At 40.3% G+C, this 14212-nt stretch overlaps 2 protein-coding genes and 1 pseudogene across 4 annotated transcripts in view; all 3 read right to left on the bottom strand.

Annotated features, from left to right (window-relative positions):
• Positions 1–5850, bottom strand: part of LOC115663424 (disease resistance protein RPV1-like) — a 53485-nt gene extending 47635 nt beyond the window's left edge. The window contains exons 1-3 of one of the 2 annotated variants that reach the window (XM_056312053.1): positions 5714–5850; positions 3822–4291; positions 2644–3721 (exon numbers count right to left, since the gene is read on the bottom strand). In XM_056312053.1, the coding sequence (XP_056168028.1) occupies positions 2644–3721; positions 3822–4288 (1545 nt within the window). In that variant the 5' untranslated portion in view covers positions 4289–4291; positions 5714–5850. Of the gene's footprint in view, positions 1–2643; positions 3722–3821; positions 4319–5713 lie in introns of both variants that reach the window. The other variant, XM_056312054.1, reaches the window with a different exon arrangement.
• Positions 1–14212, bottom strand: part of LOC115664595 (disease resistance protein RPV1-like) — a 47397-nt pseudogene that overhangs the window by 20829 nt on the left and 12356 nt on the right.
• Positions 8305–12963, bottom strand: LOC115668025 (disease resistance protein RPV1-like). Of its 2 annotated transcripts, XR_008816728.1 has the most exons (5): positions 12042–12962; positions 10797–11892; positions 10224–10595; positions 8713–10131; positions 8305–8459 (listed from the first exon to the last, which is right to left on the bottom strand). XR_008816728.1 is itself a non-coding variant. In XM_030589535.2 (4 exons), exons 1-4 carry the CDS (start codon positions 12503–12505, stop codon positions 8767–8769), a joined length of 3297 nt encoding a protein of 1098 aa, XP_030445395.2. In that variant the 5' UTR covers positions 12506–12963; the 3' UTR covers positions 8621–8766. The 2 variants fall into 2 exon arrangements, 1 of the variants encoding a protein (XP_030445395.2); XM_030589535.2 differs by lacking the exon at positions 8305–8459 and having other exon boundaries at positions 8621–10131; positions 12042–12963.

Below are 14212 nucleotides of genomic sequence, written 5' to 3'. Positions count from 1 at the left end.
CGCCAGGTGGGGTCGCATCTCGTGCTTCCGCTCGGGGTCGCCGTCGCGTTCCCTCGACGGTCGGAGCCCGTCGCTGCTGGTACTGGGCGAGCTTTTTCGCTCGGGTCGTCGCTGACGATGGAGGAAGAAGAAAAGAAAGTGAGAGACGAGAGAGAGAGAGAGAGAGAGAGCGCGCAACTGGAGAAGAAGAGTAAAGAAAAAAGAGGAGAGAAGAAAGTCGAAATATCTGAAGAGTGGGTCTCACCTGCACACACGTGGCAATTAAACGATGCACTCAAGCGTACCGATGATTATAATCTTCAGATGGATGGAGAGGGCCTCGTCACTTTTTTCAAATCTCTGTACTCAGCGGATTCCAGAGTCTCCTCGAACCTTTTACATTCATATACTGATAAACGCTCTAGCTTCTTGGCGCTTGAAGGATGAGATAACTTTCGCAAAGACCCGCAGCGATATAAATGAAGCCTCTCCAATGATTCTAGCCTACCTGGAATTTCAACCACACGAGGACACCTTCCTAGAACAAGTTCCTTGAGCTTCTTGGAGTTGGTCAGGTCGGGCAACTTCTCTAGCAACGGAAGATCCACCGAAATCAAGCGACGCAAGTTCTTCAAATCTTCCGCGCCTTGAATCTCTTTTAGCTTCCAACAGTCTCGTATATCTATATACTTCACGCTGAATGAATCAGGCCATTTTTCGAGAGATTCACAGGAGCTTATCCAAAGCATCTCCAACGATTCTAGCTGACCTCGAACCTCAACCAGCATAGGACACTTTTTTATCGAAAGCACCGTGAGCTTCTTCAAGCCGGTCAGGTCAGGCAACTTCACCAGCGTTGGAAGATCACGAAGTCGAAGCTGTTTCAGGTTTTTCAAACGTTCGAGGCCTTGAATCTCTCTTAGCTGTTCACAACAACAGAAACACAATTCTGATAGCTTTTCCAAATATGAAAGATCTATCGACTTTTCCATTATCCTGCGCCCATACATACGGAGGCGTGACAAATTCTGGGGAAGCCTAGGTAGGCATTCGAGGTTATCTACTTCGAGCACCAGCACCCTGAGCTTAGAAAGGAGATTAAAATCTGAAGGTAGTTGGGAAGCACTCCCAGAACAAGACAACTCCAAGGACTCTAGCTTTCTTAACCTTGAGATCCACTGGAGGCTTGGAGCTCTAGCTGTAAGGAATAGATTGATCAAACTTTCAGGAAGCTTAGGAACTTCGGAAATTCTCGTATTTGATAATCTCAAGATCCTCAGAAATGACAGTCTTCCAATCTCATTTGGAAGTTCCTCCAAATAGACACAGTCGTCAGCATCTATCTCTTCAAGCTTCTCCAACATTCCAAGGGCGCTAGGTAGCTTTCTTAAGCTGGTGCGAGACATCCTTAGTACTCTCAAATTCTTCATTTCTCCTATTGAATTGGGTAATTCTCGAATTCTTGATCGAGAAATATTCAACTCAACAAGAGATCCAAAATTTCCAAATGGAAGTTCAGTAATTTGTGTATATTCCAACCTAAGACTTAATAGCGATGTTGAGCAACCGGCAAAATTGCATACACTCAGTGATCCACATTCAACTGCACTGAGAGTTCCCAATTTCTTCATTCCTTTCCATTCGGGAATTTTGGTAATAGATGTCCCATCAACAATTAGTTCTGTTAAGGCTTCCAGTTCCCTCATCTCATCCGGCAATGTTCGCAGATTACAACATCTTTCCAAGTTTAATAACACTAAATGCTTTAACTTACCAACAGACTTATCAACTTGAACCAGTCTCCAGCACCATTGAAGAATAAGTTGCTCTAAATTTTCAAGAGCAGAAAAGTCAGGAGTTCTACGCAAGTTTCTGCATTCAGTCAAATTTAGAACCTTCAAATTCTTTGCCATCTGTAATGAAGAGAAGAGGTTAATTTTGGATCATTTTGAGATACAGGACAACAAAGTTAATATAGCAAATTCATGTTGAAATAATACCATACCTTGAGTTGGTTCCATCCCTCCCAATCATTTGTAATTTTACTCTGTGATAGATCAAGAATCACTAGCTTCATAAGGGAAAATGCGGTCAATCGGAAAAAGATGGGAAACTCGTGCCATGAGAGAAATCTCAACTCCGGAAGGATGAGCAGATTTTTCTGGAAACACTTGGTTGAAGGAAAATGCTGAACAAAGTTATGCCATGAGAGCCATCTCGACTTTGGAAGGATGCATAGATTCTTCCGGAACCAGTTAGTTAAAGAAAAATGGTGGACGTTGTTCGTTTCCAAGTCTCTACAATCCACTTGAAGAAACCTTAAATTTGATAGGCTTTCAAGTTCTTCCTTCTTAAAGAAGCGTTGAGATTGATGATCAAACTTGAGATGTAGTGCTTCAACGTTTTTTGTTCCCTGCCAAAGCAAACAAAGGAAACAGAAGCTAATAATCACATTATTGCCTATTGAAGGGATTCAAGTTGAACATACTTCAGGAATGTACATTTTATTTATACTTTCAAATTGATTTACAATATGATTGATAGATGAGCATGTCATCAGAGTAAGCAGAGAAGTAATGACTCAAGTTCAGATAGAAGCAAATAGGCAAAGTCCACATGTATTACTTGTCCCCTTGAATAGGAATAACATTGCACACACTTTACCTTTGATATGAGAACATCAATTGCTTCATCATGATCCCACACCCGACTTTGCTTCTCTGGTTTAAAATTACCATTCTGACGAACGAAATGTTGCCCAAGGTCTCTTAGCAGATCATGCATCCACAATTCATCAAGTTCTGTAATCTTTATTAACGACATCTGTTGGAGGACATCAAGATAATAGTCAGGGAAAAACCCACAGCTTTTCCACATGTGCCTTACAATTCTCCAATCAAACCCAACGAAGAAGCAACAAACATCAAGAAATATTTCCTTCGCATGTGGTTGTAATGCCTCGATACTAATGTTCAACTTTTCTTCAACATTTTCATCGGGAATAGTTTCCAGCTTCTCTAATGTGGTCTCCCAAAATTTTCTGTCTTTTCCAGCTAAAAATGAACCTATGATCTCAAGAGCCAAAGGAAGATGACCGCAGATTTTTACCGCTTTTTTTGAGAGGTAGAAGTATTCTGCTGGAGAATGATCTCTTCTAAAGGCATGTCTGCTGAAAAGTTGAAGTGAATGATCAAAATCCATTTCAGTAAGTTCGTGCTTCAAATCAACATCCTTGAGAACTACCTTGTTTCTTGTGGTAATAATAACCTTACTTCCTCTGCTGTACCAGCATTTGCCCATCCCCACAAGAGCATCCAGCTGAGTCTTTTGGACGACATCATCAAGTAGAAGTATGACCTTCCTAGAGGATAACCTCTTCCTGATCTCAGTAATCCCTTCTGATATATTATGGATGGGCAAACATGTCTCTTTTAGGATACCAGAGATGAGTTGATTCTGCAAAATCTCAATCTTTGTGTCTTTGAAGTTAGACAGGAAGCAACAGTTAGTGGAATTGGCCGACAGTTTATTATAGATGATTGTGGCAAGAGTTGTCTTTCCGACACCGCCCATACCATAAATACCAACGATCTTTGTTTCAGTGGTCTGTTCACCTATCACTTCCATGATTTTGTCCACGTGATCATCCATTTCAACCAAGTAATCAGATACTGCCAAGTAGTTCTTTTTCAACTCGATCAACAGCGTCCGAACAACTTCTTCTGTGAACTCACCTTTGCCTCTGATACTGTTGAAGGCAAAAGGACCAAACTGTTAAATTGAGATGAACAGAATAATATCTAAGCTACAAACAATTCATGAACAACAATAAATTCAAGTACCTATCTTTGAGTTCCCATCCTCTTAACGCTCCAACCTTGCTGAGAGCCGCCTTCCAGTTCTGAATAGTCTCATCAGTGTACCGCCGCTTATTTATGTGTAAATTAATGGCCTCACCGTAACTTGCAGTTTGGTAACGAACCTCGGACGGTGCAATGTCATAGAAAATTGGCATGATCTTTTGTCCCCACTTTTCCTTGCACTCCACCATATGGACCAACTCCATGAGGCACCATGGACTGGCAGCATATCCTTTAGATAAGATAGGAATTGAGATTTCTGACTGCTTAATCGCATGGACAAGCTCCGGGCCAATCTCTTCCCCAATGGGAAGCTCTTCATTATCTCTATATGCCCGTATTCCGGCACGAATGAGGCTGTTGTAAAGGTAATCAGCGATGTCGCGGCGAGTGTCCGGTCCTCTGAAGCTCAAGAATACTTCATAATTAGATTCTGTTGGCTTCTCCATTTCCTGAATTTTCAGAGGACTTGCAATGGCCTGATATCCCACCTGAAAAACCTTTACTATGAAAGTGGAGTGATGACTATCATGATTTCTCTCAGAAACTCTTCTGTTTCAGGTCATTCTAGAAAGAAACGAAGATGGCAAATGCACGAGCTCCTTCTGGGGCATTGCACTAGACTCAAAACATGTCCGGTTGTTTTAGTAACAATATGGTAGAGAAGTGGACCCATCTCAATTCTGAAGGAACAAATTTCTAAAGTAATGTGGAATTATGGGTTTTAATTCACACCCGAAATAGATTCGAGAGAATAATATTTCGAGAAGATAACTGTCAAACTATTTTTGTGTTAAACTCTTATTTTAGGTGATAAAATTTCTCTTGAAAGGTGACATTGAATGTCCTCTGCACATAAGTGCCTGCTGTTGCTTGTAGGTTGACTAATTATCTTATTGCCTGATAAGAAATTATGATGGAACCTTCCTCTTTTAGTTGTACCAAATTAGATTTGACAAAGACATTCCACAACACTCGATTAGTTGCTCCCTTGACCTTAACGGATGCTGGCGAAGAATCACACTCCCCAATGACTATCTCGTTAGAAAAATGAAATCAAGAAATCAATCTGAAGCTAACTCAACCCTCATCATTGGACTATTTTCTTAAAGCATAAACCAATCCCTAATCACAGCCATCTCTTAGGTTATTAACAAACAGATAAAGGGTCAACGGGCGAGCATTAGTCAGGTATGAAGCTATCATTCACATCAGCATATCAGAAAAAGAGGAGTGGATTACTAATCAATTATGGAGTTAATAAAATTTCAACAGAAAAAGAAGGCATGAATGCTATAACTGTTTTTCCAGTAAATAAGTTGGAACACTCAGGAGTGTAGGGATGAGAGCTGCATTTTACAAAAGCTGAGAGTTCCGGTTCACCACCGAGTACAACATTATTGTCTATTCAGTCTGTATCTACTGTTAAATTGAGAGTTGAGGTTATCAATTTTCTGTATAAGATTGTTCTTACTGCTAATTTACCAGACAATAATGTGCTAATTTGCCTCTACTGTTAAACAAATGAAATCAACCGATTCCACTCAAACAAAGTCAGCTTTTAGCGCTAGGCCCTGTTCCTAAAGAGCATAAGTTCGATCCCTATTTGCAGAAATCTCTGAGATTTATCAACCAGCTGATGCATCTGAGTGGGATTGTGTTTCACGATCTGAGGCCTGACTGGTGCGTAGATGGAAGCAGATGAGCAGGGTTTAGCGTGTGACTAGAGATAGGCCAAAACTATTAGTGTTAGATACAAATTGCGGAGTGATCGATCATGGAGTCAACTATGGAAAGAACTGATACTGATCTGAGAGTCCCTCTATTGTTTCCATCAAATTAATGAAAAAAACCAATAGATGTGAGGAAATTACCGGAGATGGAGGAGTGAAGATGAAGAGTCCGGATCAAACGCTGAGAAGCAGATGAAGATCATCCCCAGAATGAAACGTTCTTGGCTTGGAGCTCAGCTGAAGAAAGACTTTGCCCTGGATAGTCTCTGCTCGCCCTCTATTGTTTTCTTTTTTTACTTTTGAGGTATTCGAGTTAAGTTAAGGTTGAAATTTCCTCGAAGTCCAAAGATTCCTTGGCACAAGTTCAAGAAGACGAGAGATATTAATGTAACTCGTTAGTTTAGAAACCAGTTGATTATAGTAATTGACAATCTTGTAATGAGGATGAAACCCTTCTTTTGTAGGTGTGGCCCCAGGCCCGTTTAATTATTACATAAACTAAACCTACAAATATAGAACTCATGCATATTAATTGTTTGAGATGCATTATGTTAGGACTTATTCACGGTAAATATATAGGACAACAGTTAGGCTTCAGCCTCCAAAAGTTGCATTCGGCTAGAAAGGTGTAAAGCTCCAAAAAAGTTTGGGTTAATACAACGAAAAATTTCAAACTGATACATTTGTAACAAATTTATTCCAACCCCAAATTAATATACCAGTGACAAATTTACTCTCTGTTAGTTTCCGTTAAATTTTACTGTTAAATTGTTGAGTTAGATTGACTGGTTTGGGTTCTACCCTTCCGTTGGCCACATGTTACCAGTTTGTGGTTTTTCGTGGTATTAATATAAAGGTAGAGTAATCGGTGTACTAAAGTTTTGAGTAAACTGAATTGATTCAAAGTTTTTCTTGTCTCTCTCATGTGTTAAAGTTCTCCAACTATGCTATTATCTCATCTCTCCATTTCTATTCTTAATTCCGTCTTCTTGAATCACCTTGTACCAACTCAGAAGAGACTAACGTCCTGCTACAACTAAATCTCATCAGCCAAATGAAATCAGATAACTCCACTTTAACTAATTTAAGGGTTATCTTGAGCAATCTTCTCCACTGCGTGAATTCAATCATTAGTGAAAGAACTAATTGATCTTAACAGATCCAGTGCACACAAAATAGGACCAACAAGAATTTACCAGAGAGGAACTGGTGAAGATCAAACACCAAATCTGGTTGCGTTGAGTCGCAACAAAACCAAGAGAGCAAGATAAGAAACAATGGACAAAACCATTCTTGAGCATCGCCTGCATATATAATCCCATTTGACAGAAGGAGAAGGCAAAGTGAATTCCTTTGGTTTGTCGACACAAGAAAAGCAATGTAGCAAATTCTTATCTCGCTTTAGAGAATTGAGAAAAGGATTATTCTCCATCTTAATCTTGTCTTTGGTACAAGATAAGAAATTCACACTTCTTTCTTGTATTGACAGAAACAGTTTTTTTCCGTATCATCCATGAAGACTACTGTTCCTATCGGATCCAAAAATTATGAACAAAAAGGAGGAGGGTGCAGGGGACGGGGGGGAAATTATGTCTGATTACTTTCTTTTGTTCAGCAAAGAAGGCTCATTTACCTAAAATACTTTCATTTTAGCGGGCGTAGAATAGTGGCTGAAAAGTTCTTTATTGTGCTAATCCCTTCTATAGTCAGGGTTCCCTAGTTTTGATATGCTTCATTTCCAAAACCCAAAAAAAAAAAAAAATCATTTTGTAAAGTTTTATTAAACCTTTACCTTTGCATGAAGGTTCGTGGAGAAATATACGTCTTCAATACTCGTGCCTAAGAGTCCATCCTTATTCTGAGTTTTATTCATTTTAGCCCCAGTTTTCTTTTCTGCAGATCTTCTTATTCAACCAAAGCTGTCTGCATTACTCCAAATTGCAACTCGGCTTCAAGTTTTGCAATTCTAAGCCCAGCTGCACATGTACTTTTTTGCTCGTACTAACGGATAGATGCAAATTTAGTTAACAAAAGGCATCTTTCCAAACTCATCTTCTTGTTACAAACACCGTCACCACTCACTGACACTCCATTCATGTCACAGGATTATATCCTCTGCATTTTCTTCTTTTACGTGAAAAAGACAACCAGCCAAACTCTCGACTGCTCTGAATGGTAGGCTCTGCATGTCTCACCTGTTTTGGTCAATAATACACTGGCTTCACAGTTGCTACCTCTCTTCCATGCATGGGCCAATATAATCACACTGACCCGGCAACTCCAAATAGGATATCGCTTTAAGATCTTTCTGAATACCGTCTCTCATAGAGAATCAACTTTTCTCAATCACTGTCTGAACCTTTAAGCCTCCATTCACTTGCCTCCCATCCAAAGGGTATAATTAATGACCCCAGGTTAATGTTTATACCCATCTAATAGATTCTCCCATCCCCAAGAAGCCTTAAACCCAGCTCACAGCTTGCATAATCTCACTCCTCAGAATATTCAAACACTTCCTAGGAATTTCTTTCAACACTTTTGACATCATCCACACAAAGTTGCATCTCTTTTTGAGGGAACATTTTGACTTCGAGGTCGTTAGTTTTAGATAACCAGACCCCTTAAACTTCTGTTCTTTGCATCCTCTCCAACCAAATTAATCTAAGAATATCTAATTCTAAACCTTTATTTTCCCCTTTCTATGTACTCTGATGAACAGCAAGGCATACTAATATTTGAACAGCGAGACTACCATAATGATAATGATAGTGTTTTCACATGGACAACCATGTTACATAAGAAATGAAGGAACTGTGGCGAGCAGAGTAGCCATCACATTATAAGTAATAGAAACCAATCTTCATTGACAATTAGACAACCAGTTGTCCTTAAATTTGAACTTGGCCATGAAAACAAGGGAAAGGATCATTATGTGAATTAAATTGATTCTCTCTTTCTAAAAGTGCCAGTTTCGACCATGGACAGACTGGAGAATTAAGAAGAAGAACATGAGAGAGAGAGAGAGAGAGAGAGAGAGAGAGAGAGAGATTTCAAAACCGAATGATACATCATGAAATTTAAACCAGTAATCATTACATCTTTATTAATCAATATGCTAGTTCAACTCAACCATAGAAAACCGTTTCTCTTTACCTGCCAACTCCAACTAGTTTTGATTCCTTGGCTTGACATATTTACTTGTCTGGTTCAGACTTAAGTCGCGTCCTCAAAGTCCTCCAATCATCAGATCCCAGCAAATCTTTTAGCTTCTCGCACTTAATTATCCCCAAATATTCGAGCCTTTCTAAGCTTGATGGAACAGGTAACTTTTCCAGATATCTGCAGGACTCAATACGAAGTATCTTCAAAGATTGTAGTCTGCCTTCAATCTCAACCAGTTTAGGACAATTACGCAGTTCAAGTTTCATGAGCTTTTTTAAGGTAGTGAGGTCAGGCAATTTCTCCAGTGATGGAACTGCAACCAGCTTCAATGATCTCAGGTTCTCCAAGCCTTCGAGACCTTGAATCCCTTGTATTTCACAACTGACAACTTCCAAATCTGCTAGGGCCCTCGAGTTTGAAAGGTTTATTGATGTCTTCATTTCCCAACAACCTTTGATAACTAAGCGCGACAAACTTGCGGGAACCCACTGGAGGGATTTGAGGTTCCGGCACCGGAGGTCAAGTTCCTTGAGTTGAGAAAGGAGAATGAGGTCTGAAGATAGGGTGGTCACGTAAGGAGATTCCAGAAATATGGACTCTAGCTTGTGTAAAGTTCCAATCCTCCAACGACTGGAAGCTCTCTCAAGTTCCAAAGGGTCCATTATAGAACTCCACAAAAGCAAACGCAAATCTCTTAAGTTCAACAGGTTTGAGAGATCTGGCAATGTCTTCATTGACCAAGAGCCAAAGTGCAGACTGGTCAGACTTTCAGGAAGCTTAGGGAATCCGGAAACATTAGTGTATGTCAGTCTCAAGACCCTTAGAAACTTTAATCTCCCGATACTGCTTGGAATTTCCCCTTCCAAATATCCACAGCAGTCAGCATCTAACTCTTCAAGCTTATCCAACAGTCCAATGGCACTGGGTAGTTCTCTTAAGAGACTACAACGTATTCTCAATACTTTCAAATTCTTCATGTTCCCTAATGAAGAAGGTAGCATTTGAATAGGTGAGTGGGACAGATCCAACTCGACTAGTGGTCGCAAGTTCCCAATGGAACTACAATTATTCAAATATTTACAATTACGAGCACTGAGAATTTCTAGTTTCTTCATTCCTTTCCATTTGGGAATTTCTTTTATTGATGTGCCATCCACAAGAATTTCTGTTAAAGCTTCTAGTTTCCCAAGCTCATCAGGCAACATGCTGAGTTTAACGCAGGAATTCAAGTTTAAGAAAACTAACTGCTTTAGTTTACCGATAGATCCATCAATATGGACCAATTTCTGACATCCTTCAAGAACTAGTCTCTCTAAATATACAAGAGATGAGAAATTGGGCGTTCCTTTTAAGTTTTTGCATCCAGTCAGATTGAGAACCTTTAAATTCTTTGCCACCTGTAAGGGAGAACATACGCAATATTTCAATCCCATTACCGAAGTTAAAAAAGACCATAGAAATTATTTTGAAACGCCTCCTAGGCTCCTACCTTGATGTGGCTCCATCCACTCCATTTTTCTGTAATTTTACTCCTTGATAGATCAAGAATCACTAGCTTTGTCAGGGAAAGAGTGGTCAGCTCAAAATTTGCAGGAAAGTTATGCCATGAAAGCCATCTCAACATCGGAAGGATGCATGGACTATTACGGGAAAAACTGGCTGGAAGAACATTCCAGCTGCAATCACACCGAAAAGAACTAAATTGAGCAAAACAATGTAGGATCGTGCCTGTCTCATCAAAGTTTGCGCCGTCCAATTGCAGGAACCTTAGGTTTGACAGACTTGCAAATGCTTCATATGTAATGCGGTATTTACAACCATGCTCAAACTTGAGACAAATTGCTTCAACATTTTCTACTCCCTGGCAATACAAAAAGGGAAATAGCAGTTAAAAAACACATAGTTCCTGATTGAAAAATTATATTCATTCGAGGTGCTGTGAGTGGAAATATGTATATTACTGTAGTGCTGTGAGTGGAAAAGAAATAATATGTAAGAAGTTCTTTTAATCGACAAGTAATTAGATAGAAATCTCTTGAGAATAATGACTTTGTATTCTCACCTTCGTTCTCATGAGAACATCGGACGCTGCCTCATGATTCCATACTCTGCTTTGGTTCTCTAATTTCATAGCAGACTCTTGATGAATGATTTCACGTCCAAGGTCTCTTAGCTGATCATGCATCCAGATACAGTTGTCTTCTCTAATTTTTATTAAAGACATCTGTTGGAGGACTTCAATGGCTTCTTCAGGAAAAAGCTCGCAACTTTCCCACATATGGATCGCAGTTCTTTTATCGCAACCTATGAAGAAACAGGCAATATCAAGGAATATGTTCTTTTGTCTATCATCTAATGCCTCAAAACTGATCTTCAACTTCTGTTTTACATCCTCATGAAGAACTCTTTCCAGCTTCTTTAATGTGATATCCCATAGTGCTCTGCTTTTTCCAGATAAAAGTGAACCTATAACCTCAAGAGTCAAAGGTAGACCGCCACTAATCTTTACGGCCTTTACGGAGTTAGGGAGGTACTCCTCCAAAGGATAATCTCTTCTAAATGCATGTCTGCTGAAAAGTTGCAGAGAATGGTCAAAATCCATGCAGGGGAGTTCATAAGTCCAGTCAACTTGGGGCACAGTAAGAACATCCGTGTTTCTAGCTGTAATGATAAGCTTGCTTCCTTTGCCAAACAATATGTGCTTCCCCAGGAGAGCATCCAGTTGAATCCTTTTGTCGACATCATCCAGTAGAAGGAGAACTCTTTTAGAGGATAACCTCTGCTTAATCATCGCAATCCCTTCATCCATATTATCGATGTCTAGCCCTTTCTTTCTAAGGAGCCTAGAGATGAGCTGATTCTGCAAATACTCAATACCCTTCTGCTGTGAAGTTTCTCGGATGTTGGAAAGGAAGCAACAATCTTCAAAATGATGGGAGAGTTGGTTGTAGACGATTTTGGCACACGTCGTCTTCCCAACACCACCCATGCCGTGGATTCCGACAATCGTAGTTTCATTGGTGTCAGCGCCTACCATTCTCATTATTTCACTCACATGATCGTCCATTTCAACCAAGCAATCAGATACTTCTAAGTAGGCCTTTCTCAGCTCAATCAAAACCTTGTTGACAACTTCTTTTGCAAACTCACCTTTACCTCTGATATCATTAAAGGCAAAAGAACCTAGACGTTAGATTGAGTTAAAAAAAACAAAACAAAACAAAACCAAAAAAAAAAAACAAAAAACAAGAAAAAGAAAATCATGTCTGGAGCAAAACAGATAATACGCCATGATGAAGAACAAGACCTGTTCGGATTGCTTTGGAAATCCCATCCCTTTAATGCTCCAACCTCATTGAGGGCAGCTTTCCAACCATGGAGGGTGTTTTCATCAAACTGCTCCTTCCTCACGTGCGAAGCAAAGGCTTCCCCGTAATCCCCAGTTTGGTTTCGAACCTCAGATGGCCTGACGTCGAAGAAAATGGGCATGATCTTCTGCCCTGTAGCTCTCTTGCACTCCGCCATCTGTACCAACTCCATAAGACACCACTTGCTGTCGGCATAACCTTTGGAGAAGATGGGCATCGAGATTTTCGACTGCTCAATTGCTTGGAGAAGCATTGGACCGATCTCTTCCCCGGTACGAAGCTCTTCATCGTCTCTGTATGCTCGAATTCCAGCATCAATGAGACCGGTATACAGGATATCAGCAATGTCCGAGCGCGTATCTGGTCCTCTAAAGCTCAAGAACACTTCGTAACATGTCGACATGACTTCACAGCTTCCTGCGTTTGAGATGATATATCAGTACGCCAGCAGCAGCAGAATCGCCATCAGCATCCGTGATCCCGTTGTCTGTCTTCACCTCTCCACTGGATTGCAGAAGATGGAAACTCTGGAAGCTACTACCAACCTCGGTACACCCTCTAAGGTAAGAAAACAATGCTGTGATGACTTCTGTTCGGGTCAATGACTACTGTCACTCTCTCGGTTAATGACTCTAAAAAGGAAGCTTCCTCTTCACTTCATTGGAGGTATACACGGCTCTTTTTTTCTTTTGTCCCAACGCGTACACGATCAAGACTCGGCCTTTGCTGTGTAGCCATGAAGGAGGGTGGAACACGGAACATGCCAAAAAAAATAGACGGCTTTTACTGCATCACCGATGATCAAGCAAAAACATTTACTTAGATGGTTGGTTGTTCTTCATTCACAAAAGCTACTTGTCCCTGATTTGTTGATGAGTTCGTTAAAACTCTGAAAATTACTCATCACTTAGGGGTTACTCATTACAAACATTGATACATTAATTAAATGTTCTTATACTAATAGATAGGGCTTTGACCGAAGATCAAGCCCGGCCCGAAGATTTTAAGCAACAAATTCTGAGCGTCCAACCTGGGCTCGGCTCGAGACGATATGAAATGGCCCGTCCAGAAGTAATTTGGTGCAAACCGGGCTGATCGGGAGCCTGACTCGCTTTTCAACTTCTCTTCCCATGAAAACAAAGTTGAATTTGCCGTCTAATTCCAAATAATATTCAGTTCTCAGCACGACCCCCGCACTCCTCAACCTGAAGCTCAATCTTTCAACTTCTCAAAATTGTTCCTGATCATACATATTGGCTTCTTGAAGGTTGGGTAGCTTTTTCCGAGCCAGTCAATGGGGTGCATCTCCAATTGTTCTACTCTGCCTCGAATCTCAACCGGTTTAGGGCAACTCCGCGGGAGAAGTAGAGGACCACTTCTCCGGTGATGGCAAACCTGCAAGCATTAACAATAGTCGACAATCTCCCGCATTGAAATTGCTTATTTTTCTATTTCGATTCAAGAAGTTCTATCAGCTCAATTAAATTGAGATAATGCTTGTATTTTGCCTGATATAGAATTGAGGGCAATGTTGCTGCCATGTCGAAATATACTATGTGGAATACATGTTCTTAGATACAACCAATTGAGACAAACTAAATTTAAGGCGAACGATTAAAAAACAGAGCTAGTGCAAAGTTTAGTTATTGAAGGTCCCGTCATTTTTATCTGTCTAAAGTTTGTGTTCTTCGGACTTTCTAGTTTCTTCCTGCGGTCTGGAAATCCGCGATCAATTCTTATACTCTTTCACTCTCTCTCAACCGCTACAAGAATACGAACTGCAAAGAGAGAAGAAGACTTACATCCGAAATATTGAGAGTCTATACATGAGACAATGGTAGGAACAGAAGATCCACGACAGAAAGAAATCTTATAATGAGAGAAGAAATGTTTGTATCATATGGATTATTACGAGTAGAAGGAGCTTGCAATATTTAGAGCTTTTGAGATGCCGCCCAACCACTGAAATAATGTACGCAACTAACGCTTACATTCTTCTGTCCACCGTACTCAAAAGTCCAGGAGAGCAAAAAAAATCTAAAGAAAAATACTCAGACAAGTCGGATTCCGCAAGATCAGACTTCGTGTCTTCTTTCGAAGTTCTCCACTG

Source organism: Syzygium oleosum, unplaced genomic scaffold (assembly GCF_021117445.2).
Source record: "Syzygium oleosum isolate NSW1041296 unplaced genomic scaffold, Sole_v2.1 Sole_v2.06, whole genome shotgun sequence".
Lineage (NCBI taxonomy): Eukaryota > Viridiplantae > Streptophyta > Magnoliopsida > Myrtales > Myrtaceae > Syzygium > Syzygium oleosum.
This window is presented reverse-complemented; position numbering and strand designations above follow the sequence as displayed.

Coding starts and splice junctions, on each gene's coding strand:
- LOC115668025 (XM_030589535.2), bottom strand. CDS start 12,505: ATGTCGACATGTTACGAAGTGTTCTTGAGCTTTAGAGGACCAGATACG. Junction 11,893..12,041: donor TTCCAAAGCAATCCGAACAG/GTCTTGTTCTTC, acceptor TAATGATATCAG/AGGTAAAGGTGAGTTTGCAA. Junction 10,132..10,223: donor GTGGATGGAGCCACATCAAG/GTAGGAGCCTAG, acceptor TCTCCCTTACAG/GTGGCAAAGAATTTAAAGGT.